The 13,723-nt window shown below is 40.2% G+C and overlaps 1 protein-coding gene across 1 annotated transcript; it reads left to right on the forward strand.

Moving 5' to 3' along the window:
* The first annotated feature begins 940 nt into the window (after positions 1–940).
* On the forward strand, positions 941–10,007 carry TM4SF19 (transmembrane 4 L six family member 19). The gene is made up of 5 exons (XM_070754046.1): positions 941–1,037; positions 3,353–3,543; positions 5,032–5,109; positions 7,308–7,489; positions 9,815–10,007. Exons 2-5 carry the CDS (start codon positions 3,367–3,369, stop codon positions 10,005–10,007), a joined length of 630 nt encoding a protein of 209 aa, XP_070610147.1. The 5' UTR covers positions 941–1,037; positions 3,353–3,366.
* The last annotated feature ends 3,716 nt before the right edge of the window (positions 10,008–13,723 follow it).

Consider the following 13,723-nt stretch of genomic DNA (forward strand, 5'->3'; position numbering starts at 1 on the left):
TTCTTCTATTCTTTCATTGATATATTCTATTCCTATACAGTATCTTCTTTTCTATTATTTCTTAGATATATTTTACTATGAGTATCTCCTCTATAACCTTCATCATGTATTTTACTATGTGTATATTGATATATACTCACTAAAACCCTCATTGTGTATTGGACAAAATAAATAAATAAATAACAAAGACTTCACAGTGTGAATTATTTTTATACCTTTCAGCTGAAGAATAATCTCTAATTAGTTCATATAATCTTCCTCCCTGGTACAATGCACAGAATTGTAACCTGTGCTTTCATGAGAAAGCCACTGTCATGATCAGTTAGGCCTCCCTCAATAAAAAGATGATAGTGTAACCAGTAGTGGGTTGCTACTAGTGCGGTAGCGGCTGCCAGATTGTGCAATTTGCACACAATCGCTCTGGTGGCAGTCCTATAGGTGCCGCCATCTTAAAAAGAATTAATATCTTTTGCTTCGTGCGCATGTGCAAAAGCAAAAAATTGCCAAAATCTCTCTTGCATGCACATTCCCTCACAACATTTCAGCCCGTGCACATGTGCACATACATGCAAGACAACTGAAACATCTCACGCAGCGCACCGGTAGCAATCCGTCCCTGAGTGTAACAATAACTTTAATTGCAACAGTATGATACGGCTACTCCCCTAGAATCAGCAATTATATTTTTAAGTCTATGGTGTGTTGCAAGAGTGTTGCATATGAGTTCCCTATGCATCTGCCAGTTCCTCACACAAGCCTTTAAAGTTTATTACTCATTTCCGACCAAGGAATTTTTTTCTCATACAATTACATTAAGTTTCCATGCTGGGGTTATACAACATGTGATTGATGTGTAAAAATTGTGAAGTTCAAACCTCACCATCTAAGGATAAAGAATAACAGGCACCGAAGGCTATAAATAGTCATCAACTTTTGATACCTTCTCTCTATCACCTCTAGCAATACTGGCAGAAACCATTGGTGGGAAGAAGCTGAAAGTGGCCCTACAACTCCTTTCATCTATTCAGTTGTCAAAAGTAAGTAGAAAACTTCTGAAGAAGAATTTTTCAAAGTTTTGATTAATTTGTTTGGGGGGAAAGAGGGAATTTTTTAAAAAAAGTCTACATAGAAAACCTAAATTGTGGTTTCGATTGTCGTTTCCCTCCCTAAGGAGGTTCAAGATTTTTCTAGGCAAATTCAAAATACTGTAATTTTTTGCTACATTGCTCTGCAGGAAGCAGACTACAGTGTTCCCTCGATTTTTGCGGGTTCGAACTTCGCGAATAGCCTATAGCACGGTTTTTCAAAAAATATTAATTAAAAAATACTTTGTGGGTTTTTTTCTATACCACGGTTTTTCCTTCCCGATGACATCATACGTCATCGCCAAACTAATAATTTTTGCAAATAAATAATTAAAAAAATAATTATTGTTAATAAATAATTATGTTTATAAATATCAGGATCACTAAGTGTCTTATTCAATGGTGAGTACCTGTAATAATGATGAATAAATGGTTGTTAAGGGAATGGGAAATGGTAATTTAGGGGTTTAAAGTGTTAAGGGATGGCTTGTGATACTGTCCACAGCCAAAAATGGTGTATTTACTTCCACATCTCTACTTCGCGGAAATTCAACTTTCGCGGGCGGTCTCGGAACACATCCCCCGCGGAAATCGAGGGAACACTGTATTCCCAAGCCCTGCACTTTACAGGAGAATAAAGACCAATGGCTTATGCACTATGGTTAGCTATTCTATTCTATTCCATTCCATTCCATTCCATTCCGTTGTGATGGAGAACATCTGTCCTAGCAATCTTTTACATGTGAGAACCATGCTTTTTAGAAAGGCAATTGGACTTTGTTTTTCCTTAGAGTCATTTGACTTCTCATCCTAGAAGCTTCTTCAGTTCAGTTCAGTTCAGGAGGATGAAATAATTTATATTCCTTGCCGTCATTTGGTTGCTACCACTCATCCTAACAATCGTTGAGGCCACTTGGAGGCTCATCTATGCCCGCAGATTAAAATAATGCAAATGGGTGTGGAACCTTCTTGGAAATGCTGAAAGGACTGTGTTGTAAACAGGAGATAGGTGGTATAAATACAACACTATCTCTTGTTTACAACACAATCCTTTCAGTTGATATTTTCAATGTACAAATGATTAGCTGATGACAGTGCTAAGCAAGCTTCAATGGAACTTAGACAAGGTGCTCTGTGTAGGGGCAAAAAGTTGCTTCCTTCTGGTATAAACCTGTGCAACAGGACATGTAGAGCTGGGGTGGCACAGCAGGTAGAATGCTGTACTACAGGCCACTGAAGCTGACTGTAGATCTGTAGGACCGCGGTTCAAATCTCAGCACTGGCTCAAGGTTGACTCAGCCTTCCATCCTTCCGAGGTGGGTAAAATGAGGACCCGGATTGTGGGGGCAATATTATTATTATTATTATTATTGTTGTTGTTGTTGTTGTTGTTATTATTATTGTTATTGTTGTTGTTATTATAGTTATTATTATTGTTATTATTATTATTATTATTATTATTTAGATTTGTATGCTGCGCCTCTCCGCTGGTTCTGTTAAAAAGTGCTATTGCTTATACGCTGTAAGCCGCCCTGAGTCTAAAGAGAAGGGCGGCATAAAATTTGAATGAATGAATGAATGAATGAATGAATGAATGAATGAATGTTAGGAAGCTTGAGTACCGCCAGTAAGAAGCCCTGTAATGGTTTGGTAGGTACTGTACAGTTTGTTTAGCTTTCTTTCTTTCTTTCTTTCTTTCTTTCTTTCTTTCTTTCTTTCTTTCTTTCTTCCTTCCTTCCTTCCTTCCTTCCTTCCTTCCATCCATCCACCCACAAATCTAAATAATAATAATAATAATAACAACAACAATAATAATAACTATAATAACAACAACAATAACAATAATAATAACAACAACAACAACAACAATAATAATAATAATAATAATAATAATAATAATAATAATATTGCCCCCACAATCCGGGTCCTCATTTTACCCACCTCGGAAGGATGGAAGGCTGAGTCAACCTTGAGCCAGTGCTGAGATTTGAACCGCGGTCCTACAGATCTACAGTCAGCTTCAGTGGCCTGTAGTACAGCATTCTACCACCCACCCACCCACCCACCCACCCACCCACCCACCCACCCACCCACCCACCCACCCATCTATCTATCTATCTATCTATCTATCTATCTATCTATCTATCTATCTATCTATCATCTATCTGTGTGTCTATTTACGTTAGCATGCTTTCTACTCCAGGATTCAACCTTTTGAGGACAAGGAGGGGATATTATTTTTCTCCTCTGTTTCATTTTTTTTTCAGGATTCTCTTCTGCAATGTGTGTGGGGACTTGTACTCGGATCCTGGGCCCATGCCTCCTTATCTTGGGCTTTCTTTCCATTACTGCTAATATTCTCCTACTCTTCCCCAATTGGGAATGGTGTTACCTAAGTCTAGGCCAAATATCCAAGAGGGCAATGCTAATGCCAGGGTTGTGGGGAGGAGGCTTGCTGGTAAGTAGACTATTTTTAATATATCCTGGCCAAAATTCTGTGGGAAATAATGGATGCACATTGGATACATATACATGCATATGTATATTTTATTGTCTTCTTAATAACCTTTTTGTTGGTTTGTATATTTGGATAGAACAGGGAACCACAATTTACACTATAGTTTAGTGCAATGTATAACATCATTAAATATGAATCATTGATTGCTATGGTATCCAATAACTATCTATCCAGCAATTGCTTCATAACCTTTAAAGAAAAAAAGTTCACTAACTACCTATTGCAATTTACACTATTGTAGTCTACCTCCCATAATCAGGAAATTTTTCTGTTTATTTAGTTGAAATTTCGCCTTTTCAAACTGTCAGTTAACTTTCTATTCTTTGAGCCATAGCAAATAAAAAGGTGTTTTAGTTCAATTTACTATATTGATTCACATCACCCTTTCAATCCACAAATCCTGGAAATAGCTCAGCTTTATTCACACATTTTGAGGAATACCATATTAGGGACCCTATGAATTTCCTATGAGGACTTAAGTGTCAATCTTAAATTGCCATTATTTCCACCAACAGCTTAGTGAAGTGAAACAATTTAAGCATATTAAAATTAGTTATGTTCATCCTTCAAAATAAGCCAGCTTCCCCCCAAAGTGGGAGATTTTGGAAATATTGGACTGTAACTCTGAAAATTCTCCAAGCTTTGGACCACACACTTATTTTATAAATTCTATAACAGAAATATTTTGCCCTGGATTAAAATAGCCTTATCGGAGCTGCAAAAATACTGGGCAACTGTACGATGTCAGCAAACAATTTGAGTTTTCTGCCCTTGGATAACCATCTGGACTTTTGCAGCTCAAGGCTAAGAAGGTCTACACTAGATATTAGTGACTCATAATTGTGAATCCTCTTGTAGCCATGTTCTCCTCCTTTTTATTTTTACAAAATATTGTAAAGTTTCCTCAATTTCTGTGAGATATGAAAACATTTCTACCATAGCCTAGAAATGGACAAGGGTTAATGTTATTCTTAAAAGCTTGATCTAACCGAGTGTGTTAACGATGGCTACCCTGTCATCATAGGACTATGCACCTCTGTCTTAAGGGAAAATATGGAAATATAAGAGGTAGTAAAGTTGTTAGACTAAGACTGGGGAGACTCATATTCAGTCCTGGATGCTCGTGCATTAGTTTTAAGCTATTCACAATCTTCTAGTTTATTATATTCACAGGTTTATTTCTACTGTGATTAAAGTACAAACGGGTCTACTGTGTTTGACTCCAGGAAAAAGAACAAATGAGTTTTTAATATAAGGGGCTCTCACATAGAAATAAAAAGGGAGAAAAATGCCAAATTCTAAACATTCTAAACATTTAGGTGACTGTGTGATGAACCTTAATAATAACATCTCAAAAAAAATATGCTTTATAAACTTTGACTGTAGGACACTAGAGACTACTACTCATTTCAAACTACGCTCTTGTAGGTTTTTCCTGCTGCTATTCAGATCACGGGTATTGGATGGAGGTGGAAGTATTTCAGCAGCTCAGGAACTTGCTGTAAGGTAAGAGAGATGTGGTTGATGACTCTTTTTGTGGACAAAAAAATTCTAGTTTTAATTAGTAGATCTTGGGGAAACTTTTCACTTTGTTGAAAAAAGAATTTTTTTTACATCCCCCAACACCCAGCAGCTCTCTGCTGGCTTTCCAGACCCTCTGTCCACCCAATTTTTGCAAAAAAAAAAAAATGGGCCATTTTTCACAAAAGTGGGTTGCAAGAGGCTGTATTTGGTGTATAAGACGCACTGACATTTCCACCCTTCTTTTGGCGTGGGGGAAAGATGTGTCTTATACTCTGAAAAATACGGTATTTTGCATGTCCCCCAAGGCATCAAGGATGGTAAATATAGGAAGAGGTTGCCTCATTTTAGCTTCATAACATATCTATGAGAGTCGTTAGGTTAAGAAAGAACAATTGCCTGAACTTCATGGATCATCCATTACACCTGAGTGAAAATTAGACTCTGGTATTTCTGGGTCAACTTTTCCTTCCCTACTATTCTACATAAAGTCCTTCATTTTTAATTGAAAGTTGTTTGTGAAGTTTTGTTCCTTTCACGACTTCCACCCTTAAAAATCAAAAGGTTAGATGGGAGTCTGTAATTTCTAGAAAATAAAAAGAATCCTGAACAAAACTCCACAAGGCCACTCTTTCTTTTTCTCCCTCCTTCATATCCTGTTTCTCCCCCCCTCCTCTCTCTTTCCTTTCTCCCCCTCCCTTTCTCTCCCTCCCTCTTTCTTTCTATCCTTTCTACCTCTTACTCTTTCTTTCTCTCCCTCCTTCATTCAATTTTCTCTCCCTCCCTTTGTCTCTCTTTCCTTTCTCTCCCTCCCTCTTTCTCCCCTGGGTCTGCCTGTGCCTGCCCTGCACCACCCACCATGGATGGACAGCCCCTGGTCGTCGCCCCCCCCCATGGATGGAAATCGGGCTGGCGGGGCCGGCAGATCCACGTACCCAGCCCCCAGCCCCACGGATGGAGATCGGGCTGGCAGGGCCGGTGGATCCGCCCCCCCCAGCCCCCAGGACAGAGATCGAGCTGGCAGGGCTGGCAGATCTGCCCCCCCCAGCCCCTAGGACGGAGATCGGGTGGCGTATTTGCTGGCCGGCGCGCCCTCCCCTTGGCTCTGCTCCCACCTCCACCATGCAGCTCACCTCATCAATGGTCTCCACGGGGCCATTGCTGTTGAGGCGGCTGCCCTTTTGGCGGCCAGCAAAGCTGGCTCCCCAGGAAAGTAGCGCGTTTGAAAAGCTTGACGTCAGCGGACGTCGGCTGCCCCGATAGCAACTTCCGGACAGCCATGCTCACCTAGTGCTGCGAGGGGGGAAGGCAGCTGCCCCCCTGTCAGGAAAGCGGTGCAGGAAAGCCCCCGGCTCCAGGGGACAACCCCCAGTGCGATGGCAGGGGAGGAGGCCAACGCCTCTTCCGACGCCGCGTGGGTGGGTATCAGAGCCGGGGCAACCAAAGCGGGAAGGTGAGGTGAAGGTCCTGTGCGCTAGGATTTCAAATTCCCAGGCTGACCACTAAAAACCAGTGCGCTATAGCACACTGTGCACCTTAGAGGGAACTATGTAGTCGGTTATTGATTAAAAATAAATTCAAACAAACCGCGTTATGCAATGTTCTTAGCTGGGGCAGAACATTACTGTTCTCTTCAAACTGTCTTAATTTCAGCTGTATAAATAAAGGGAGGATATCATTTTTATTTGCCTGAAGGCTGAAGTCCATAATACTGTAAAATACTGAAGGCTGAAGTCCATCATACTGTAAAATCATAAAGCTGAAAGGGGCCATTTTTTTGCTCGGGTTCAATCCTCAATTCAGCAGAAGAATCTAAAGTATATTTAAGGGAGGAGCCTGATGCTATCCCCAGTAATTGCTTCCACTGCTAACAGTCTTCTGTTGCCAGGAAAGATTTTTTTTTAAAACTTTGAATCTGAATCGGCATCATTCTGTAACTGTTTCCTCCATTCCTACTTTAATTCAAATCTCAATCTGCCCTGTATGTTCTTCATTTTGCTCCCCTGTCAAGAGCAGTTGAAGCTGTGGGGAAAATGGCACCTGAAATGTAACAGATGCCATATTTATTATTTTATCTTGAAACGTTGCAGAGCCAGTCTCCATCTTACTACTTCACAGTTCTGAGGCTAATAGATATTGCCATGTATATTTGAAGTTAATTTATGTCCCTCTTTTGCCCACAGATGTTTCTTTCCATCCTGCTTTCAGGACTGGCCCTCCTGGGATCAGCAGCTTGTTTCATTTTGTCTGGTTCAGGCTTGACGGAGGGGCCGCTCTGTCTCTATAATTCCACCCTCAACCATAACAAGGTGCAACTTTGGGGCTACCCGTTTCTGGAAATGGATGACGACATCTTCAACAATGGGTAAGGCGACTGGAATTCATGGGCCAGCTTATAACAGTGCTTAGCACATATTATTTGAGATACAATTTTGCTCGAATAATTCAAACTTGCAGAGAGCCTTTGAGTTGAGGTTGAGAAAACCATTTCTTGTAAAAGTGTGCGAAACTTTGTGTATACAGTAATTGCCTGCAGAGGCAGAATAACTCTAAATGAATTCTGGTTTTCAGATAAAATCCTCTGCAGTTGGAGTTTTACTTTAGAAATGGATCATGCTTTTTATTGAATATGAGTGACAAGTACTTAAACAGGAGATCTGGACGGGACAGCTAACTTCAATCTAGCACAGTGGTTCCCAACCTTTTTTTGGCCATGCCCCACCTAAGCATCTCTAAAATCCTGATGCTCATCCCCCCAGCGGTGGGCTACGAGCCGGAACACTAAATTGTGCTCGCCGTTGCGGCTCGTAAGTGCTTGCAGGGCCAGTGCGATTTTGCTTCTGCACCTGTGGAGGTACAAAAATTGCGCACGGAATTGCAGGTTAAAATCTGTTTTTTTAAATAAACTTCATTGATTTTCTTAAAATTGACATACATACAAACACACAACATAAAATTGGGGTTGCAGATACCCCTCTTATTCTAGAAGTCAAATTGCGACACAGAAAAAGAATACATTATTAATATCTTAAATCAACATGTTAATTTAAAGGAAAAGAAGAAATTTTGTGTACCTTTATAAAGAGGGGGAAAAAAACTTTGTATATAAGCAAAATACAAACTCAAAGTTTAAATCCTAACAGTACTTCTATTGTTCACACCTAGTATTCATTTTTACTTTTTCTTTTTCTCTATCCATATATACACTTTATTCCAAATCACATAAAATTCTGATTCTTCTTGGTTATTTAACTGTCTTGTCATCATATCCATTTCAGCGCAGTCTAATATTTTCTTGATAACCTCTTCCTCTTTAGGAATACCTTCCCCTTTCCAATTTTGCGCATATACTATCCTGGCCGCTGTCGTTATATGAATGACTAGATGTAAAATATCTTTCTTATATTTCTGTTTAGCTATACCCAATAAGTAAAATTCCGGAGTTTTTTCTATCTCCTGCATTACTATTTCTTTTATTATTCTTTCTATCATTTTCCAGTATATCTTAACTTTGCAGGTTAAAATCTTGCCAAAACACGGGTGCACCTGCAGCTCCTTGCGCGATTTCCACAGGTGCAGAAGCAAAATTGCGCTGGCCCCGCAAGCACTTACAAGCCACTGTGGTGAGCGCAATGTAGCATTCGGCTCGTAGTCCACCGCTAGCCCCCCCATATAATTCTTACTATAGACATATAATTCTTACTATTCCAAAAGTGAACTCCTACTCACACAAAGGAAGCCTAAAAGGCTATTAACTTGGTTTAAAGAAGGTTCCAATTGCCCCCATTAAAAAACAAATTGCCCCCCTGCAGGGCATGGGCCCCACATTGGGAACCGCTGATCTAGCACTATCATGAGTTTTTAGAAGTTAGTATCCCCCCAAAATGGTAGCCATGATACAAATGGAGGCAGGGGTGGGCTACTGTCCGGATGGTGGGGAATGCAGTGGGGTAGCAAAAATGGAGCTCCACCCCAGAACACCCAATTTCAGATATTGAAAGAAAATGCATAAACCACACCCACAGTGTGGTAGTAAAATTTTTCGTAGCCCTTCACTGGCTGGAGGGTACAAGTGGGGGGAGGGCTGAGGCAGAAGGTCAGTTGAACTGGAATATGGAAAAAGGTTTTAAGAGCATTTAAAAATATTTATTTATTTTATCTATTAACGGGATTTGTAGGCCGCCCAACTCCTTACAAGCTCTGGGCGGCGAAAAGCAATATAAAAACAAAAATGCACCCTAAATAAAGACAGTAAATCAGTGCTACCGTTGTTGTTATTATACTTGGTTAAAATTTATTGTCCCAAGCTTACAAAGTCAATGCAGAGAGATATCTATGAGGAAATGCAAGTAGGAAGGAACAGATTACTTGACAATAGTAATCAAAGTGCTGGATATTTAATAGGCTAATAAAGTTTTAGTTAATACTTTATAATTTTATTACCTAGTTATAACTTTATTACTTTATTATGTTTTCGTAGATTTTAAAGTAATAAAGTTATAACTAAGTAATAAAGTTATAAAGTACTAACTAAATCTTATATATATATAATTTTTAAAATAATTATAACATTATTAGTTTATAACTGTATACAGAAAAAATACTATTAATCGAGGACTCCTCCCCTCCCCTGTAACTCTGCTTTTGGGAAAAAAATTCTACAACTTACTTAAAATCTGCTTTTTTTAAGGGTTCAGAATTACCTGTATGATCCTTCCCTTTGGAATACAGTTTGTATCAAGCCACAGAATATTGTTGGCTGGAATGTGTATTTCTTCTCTTCCCTCCTAGTCATCAGCATGGTTGAAATGATCCTCGCTGCTCTCCAAATTATCAATGGTTGTTTTGGATGTGTCTGTGGCTTATGTGAACAGAAGAAGTAGGCAACGTTTGGAAGTGTTTTTAACCTTCAGTTCATTTGTATAGATCAGATTGCAAAGATATGTGATAACTTGATTTACAGCTACATCTTTTGTCACTGCAGCCTGCATAGCTGGTTCTTGCATTGTCATGTAAGAACAGAGAAGATGTTGACCATCCCCCCAATAGTGATCTCCCACTAACAACCCTCCAGGCCAGGGTATCACTAATAGAACTAATTTGTAGCAGTCTCTATCAGGTCATAGAGACTGAAACTGTTATCACTGTAGACATTCCCACAGAGCTAGAAAGCTAGGAAGCTGACTTTGATATAAGGATCATAATGAGTTTATAATTAGCAATATGGTAATGTGGTGCATATTTATAGACATTTATTTGTGTTTCTGTTTACAAGAAACCCTTGACTGTTTTGCTAAATGTTTTTAATCCTAAGAATCCTCTTGAATGAAATATAAACCAGAAAGGACTGTGATTTTTCTGAGATAAAGACAGGATCAGTACAGATAGGAGGCCTGAATGGAAAATGCTCGTTTAAATTCAGATTAAGCCAAATCCCTCGAGTTTAAGGTCTACTTTCTACCTCATAGGTGGTCCCCAACCTCTAGAACAGACCTGGGCAAGGGGCAGCCCGCAGGCCGCATCCAGCCCACCCGTTGTCTGTGACCGGCCCGCCCGCTATCTGTGACCAGTTGCGGAGGTTGGGGTCCGCTCCAGTGCGAGGATGAAAGAGCTCACCGCGTCTGCCGGGACTACTCCGGTTCCTGCATTCCTGATGAATCATGAGGAAAGCAGGAAACGGAGGAGTCCCAGCAGACGGGGTGAGCTCTTTCATCCTCGCACTAGAGTGGACCCCGACTTCCAACCTAGAGCAGCCGAGCACAGAAACCACGCAAACACTCCAGCCCAGTGACTGTGGTGCACCGAGTTGCCGTAAAGCAAATAATTAGGGGTTTGTAGAGTGGGTCTGGGTGTTTAGGTCAGGCCAGGGTCTGGGTCTTTAGAGTGGTCAGCGCTGAAAAAATCCCCAACTGTGAGCAGTACAGGAGTGGTACACAGATACCACGTGCTTCCTCCCCTGTCCCCTGCAGCAGCTATATACAGTATTGGGCAGAACTGAGTTAATTATATTAGTCTGGCCCTCTAAAACCATCCAATTTCTCATGCGGCCCCATGGCAAAATTAATTGCCCACCCCTGCTCTAGAAGCCCAAATCTGGGGGACAACTTTGGCCTGAATTCATGTCATTTTTGCCCAAACTAGCAAATGAAAAGTGGTGACCAAGACAATTAATCTGAGAAAGGATAGAAATTTCACTTTTTCAAACAGGAATATATTATCTATATTTTTTTTAAAAACCAGCAAAAATCGCTGAAATCTCACTCGTGAAAGCATCTTCACACAAGACCTTCCTTGCTGCACATGCGCAGAACCCAAATCTTGCACAGAGGCATGTGCGAATGTCGGGGATGCACAGCTGCGTTCGCATCCCCAAAATCGCTACCCGAGCGTAGCATCTGCCTGTTCCAGTAGCAGGCCATCTCTGATGTCACTGCTTTCATGAGTCTGCCCCAGTCCCTCTTGCTGTGCCAGCTATCCCTTCAGGCCAATTGAAATTGTACAGAAGTTATCAGATATTGTAACTATATTCATTGTCTTCTAAAATATTTACTGGCATTGCCTAGCCGAAAAGAAATGCTGCTAGGGAGCAAGGATGACCCACACCAGTGTATTTTAACCTTGGCAGCTTTAGATATATAGACAACTCCCAGAATTACCTAGCCAGGACTTATCTCTAGGGAATTCTGGGAGCTAAGATCCATACAAAGCTGCCAAGGATGATATATATTGCCCTATGGTATGTGATCTTGGATTTCAGCCACTCAGAGTCATGTGTATGAGATGGATAGCTACATAAATCTAACAAACAATCCTTCCCCTGGAACAGTGTTTCCCAACCTTGGGAACTTGAAGATATCTGGACTTCAACTCCCAGAATTCCCCAGCCAGCATTTGCTGGCTGGGGAATTCTGGGAGTTGAAGTCCAAATATCTTCAAGTTGCCAAGGTTGGGAAACAAAGCCCTAGAAGAGTAGGTTGAAAAGAATGTTATTTTCAAGAGAGAACACTACTTTGAGCTGCACAATCTATTTCTCTTCCTCTACATTTTTCGAACTGCATCAAAAGTGTTGTCCACATTTTGATCAGATTTTGTTTTTATTGTTTCCATAATAGATTGTCTTATTAATGGAAATTGCTGAATGCCTAATAAAGATATTTTATTTTTGCAACATGTCTTCAAAAATAATTTTCTCCATAAGTGTGTGGCTCAAACTTTTCATGTACATTATTCAATGTCATTGCTACTCATTCATTCTTTATATTTTTAGGAGCAAGAAACCATTACTTATCTGGAGTAGATAATTGTTAAACCGCAACTTTTCATTTCAGTACCACAAGCTCTTAAACCAGTCCCATAAGCTCTCTAACATTATAATGTGATTTATAAACATTATATTTTATATGCGGCCCAAGATGATGATGATGATGATGATGATGATGATGATAATAATAATAATAATAATAATAATAATAATAATAATAATAATTTATTAGATTTGTATGCCGCCCCTCTCCGAAGACTTGGAGTTAGTTCCTCCTCACTCAGTTCACCCCAGGCAAGCCAAAAGTTTGAACATCCATGCTTTACACTTTGAAGTGAATGTGCCCTAACATTTCTAGAGAAAATACAAAGGAGATGCTGGAGATGTGTGACGTCTATTGTCTTAAGACTCATCCTTTTAAGCGCTGGGGAAATCAGGAGATTCTGGTAGTTCAAATGAGTATAAAGTTTTATTGCAAGTTTAAGCTCTCTGCAAGAATCTGAGCTACTGGGAATTAAGGCATTCAAGGGGGCCTGCACTTAGATCTCTTATGGGTGCAAAGTTTGACCCCCTCCTTTTAACTCATACTGGTCATCTCCTACAAAACCTTTTTTTTTTTTTAATGAAAGTGATATGGGCAAGACTAATCCTGCTCAGTTCTGCCCAGCATGGCAGATGCCTTTACCAGATTACCTTAGAAGATATATTTTCCCTTCTATGGGGATGGAGGGGTAATGGGTATTATTCTCCTTAATAACATAATAACAAAGTTGGAAGGGATGTCTTCTAGTCCAACTCACTGTTTGAGCAGGAAACTTTATATCATTCCAGACAAATGGTTGTCCAATCTCTTCTTAAAAACGTCCGGTGATGAAATACCCACATTTTCTGGAAATAAGCCGTCCACTGATTGTTCCCCCAACTTTAGAGAGGAATTGAAATGAAATCAGAATCTGTACCATAAACAAATGTATTCCTTCTCCCATTCAGTAGGGTGTTTCACCAGCAGGTGGCAAACCCAAACTAGCATCCCCAAATACATTCCGGAATAAAGTGATACCTTGTCTTACGAACTTAATTGGTTCCAGGACAAGGTTTGTAAGGGGAAAAGTTCGTAAGACGAAACAATGTTTCCCATAGGAATCAATGTAAAAGCAAATAATGCATACAAATCCTTCAGGAAAATCCCAAACTTTAGAAGGGAGGCGAACAGAGGGCAGGGAGGAGCAGCTAAAGGGGGCTGGTGGAAGAAGCAAGGCTAGGCTAAAGGGTGAGTGGGAAGGAAGAAAGGCAAAGGGGGTGCCCCTCCCTTTTCTTTCTTCAAAAGACACCCTTTCA

Source organism: Erythrolamprus reginae, chromosome 5 (assembly GCF_031021105.1).
Source record: "Erythrolamprus reginae isolate rEryReg1 chromosome 5, rEryReg1.hap1, whole genome shotgun sequence".
In the NCBI taxonomy this organism is placed as follows: Eukaryota; Metazoa; Chordata; class Lepidosauria; order Squamata; family Dipsadidae; genus Erythrolamprus; species Erythrolamprus reginae.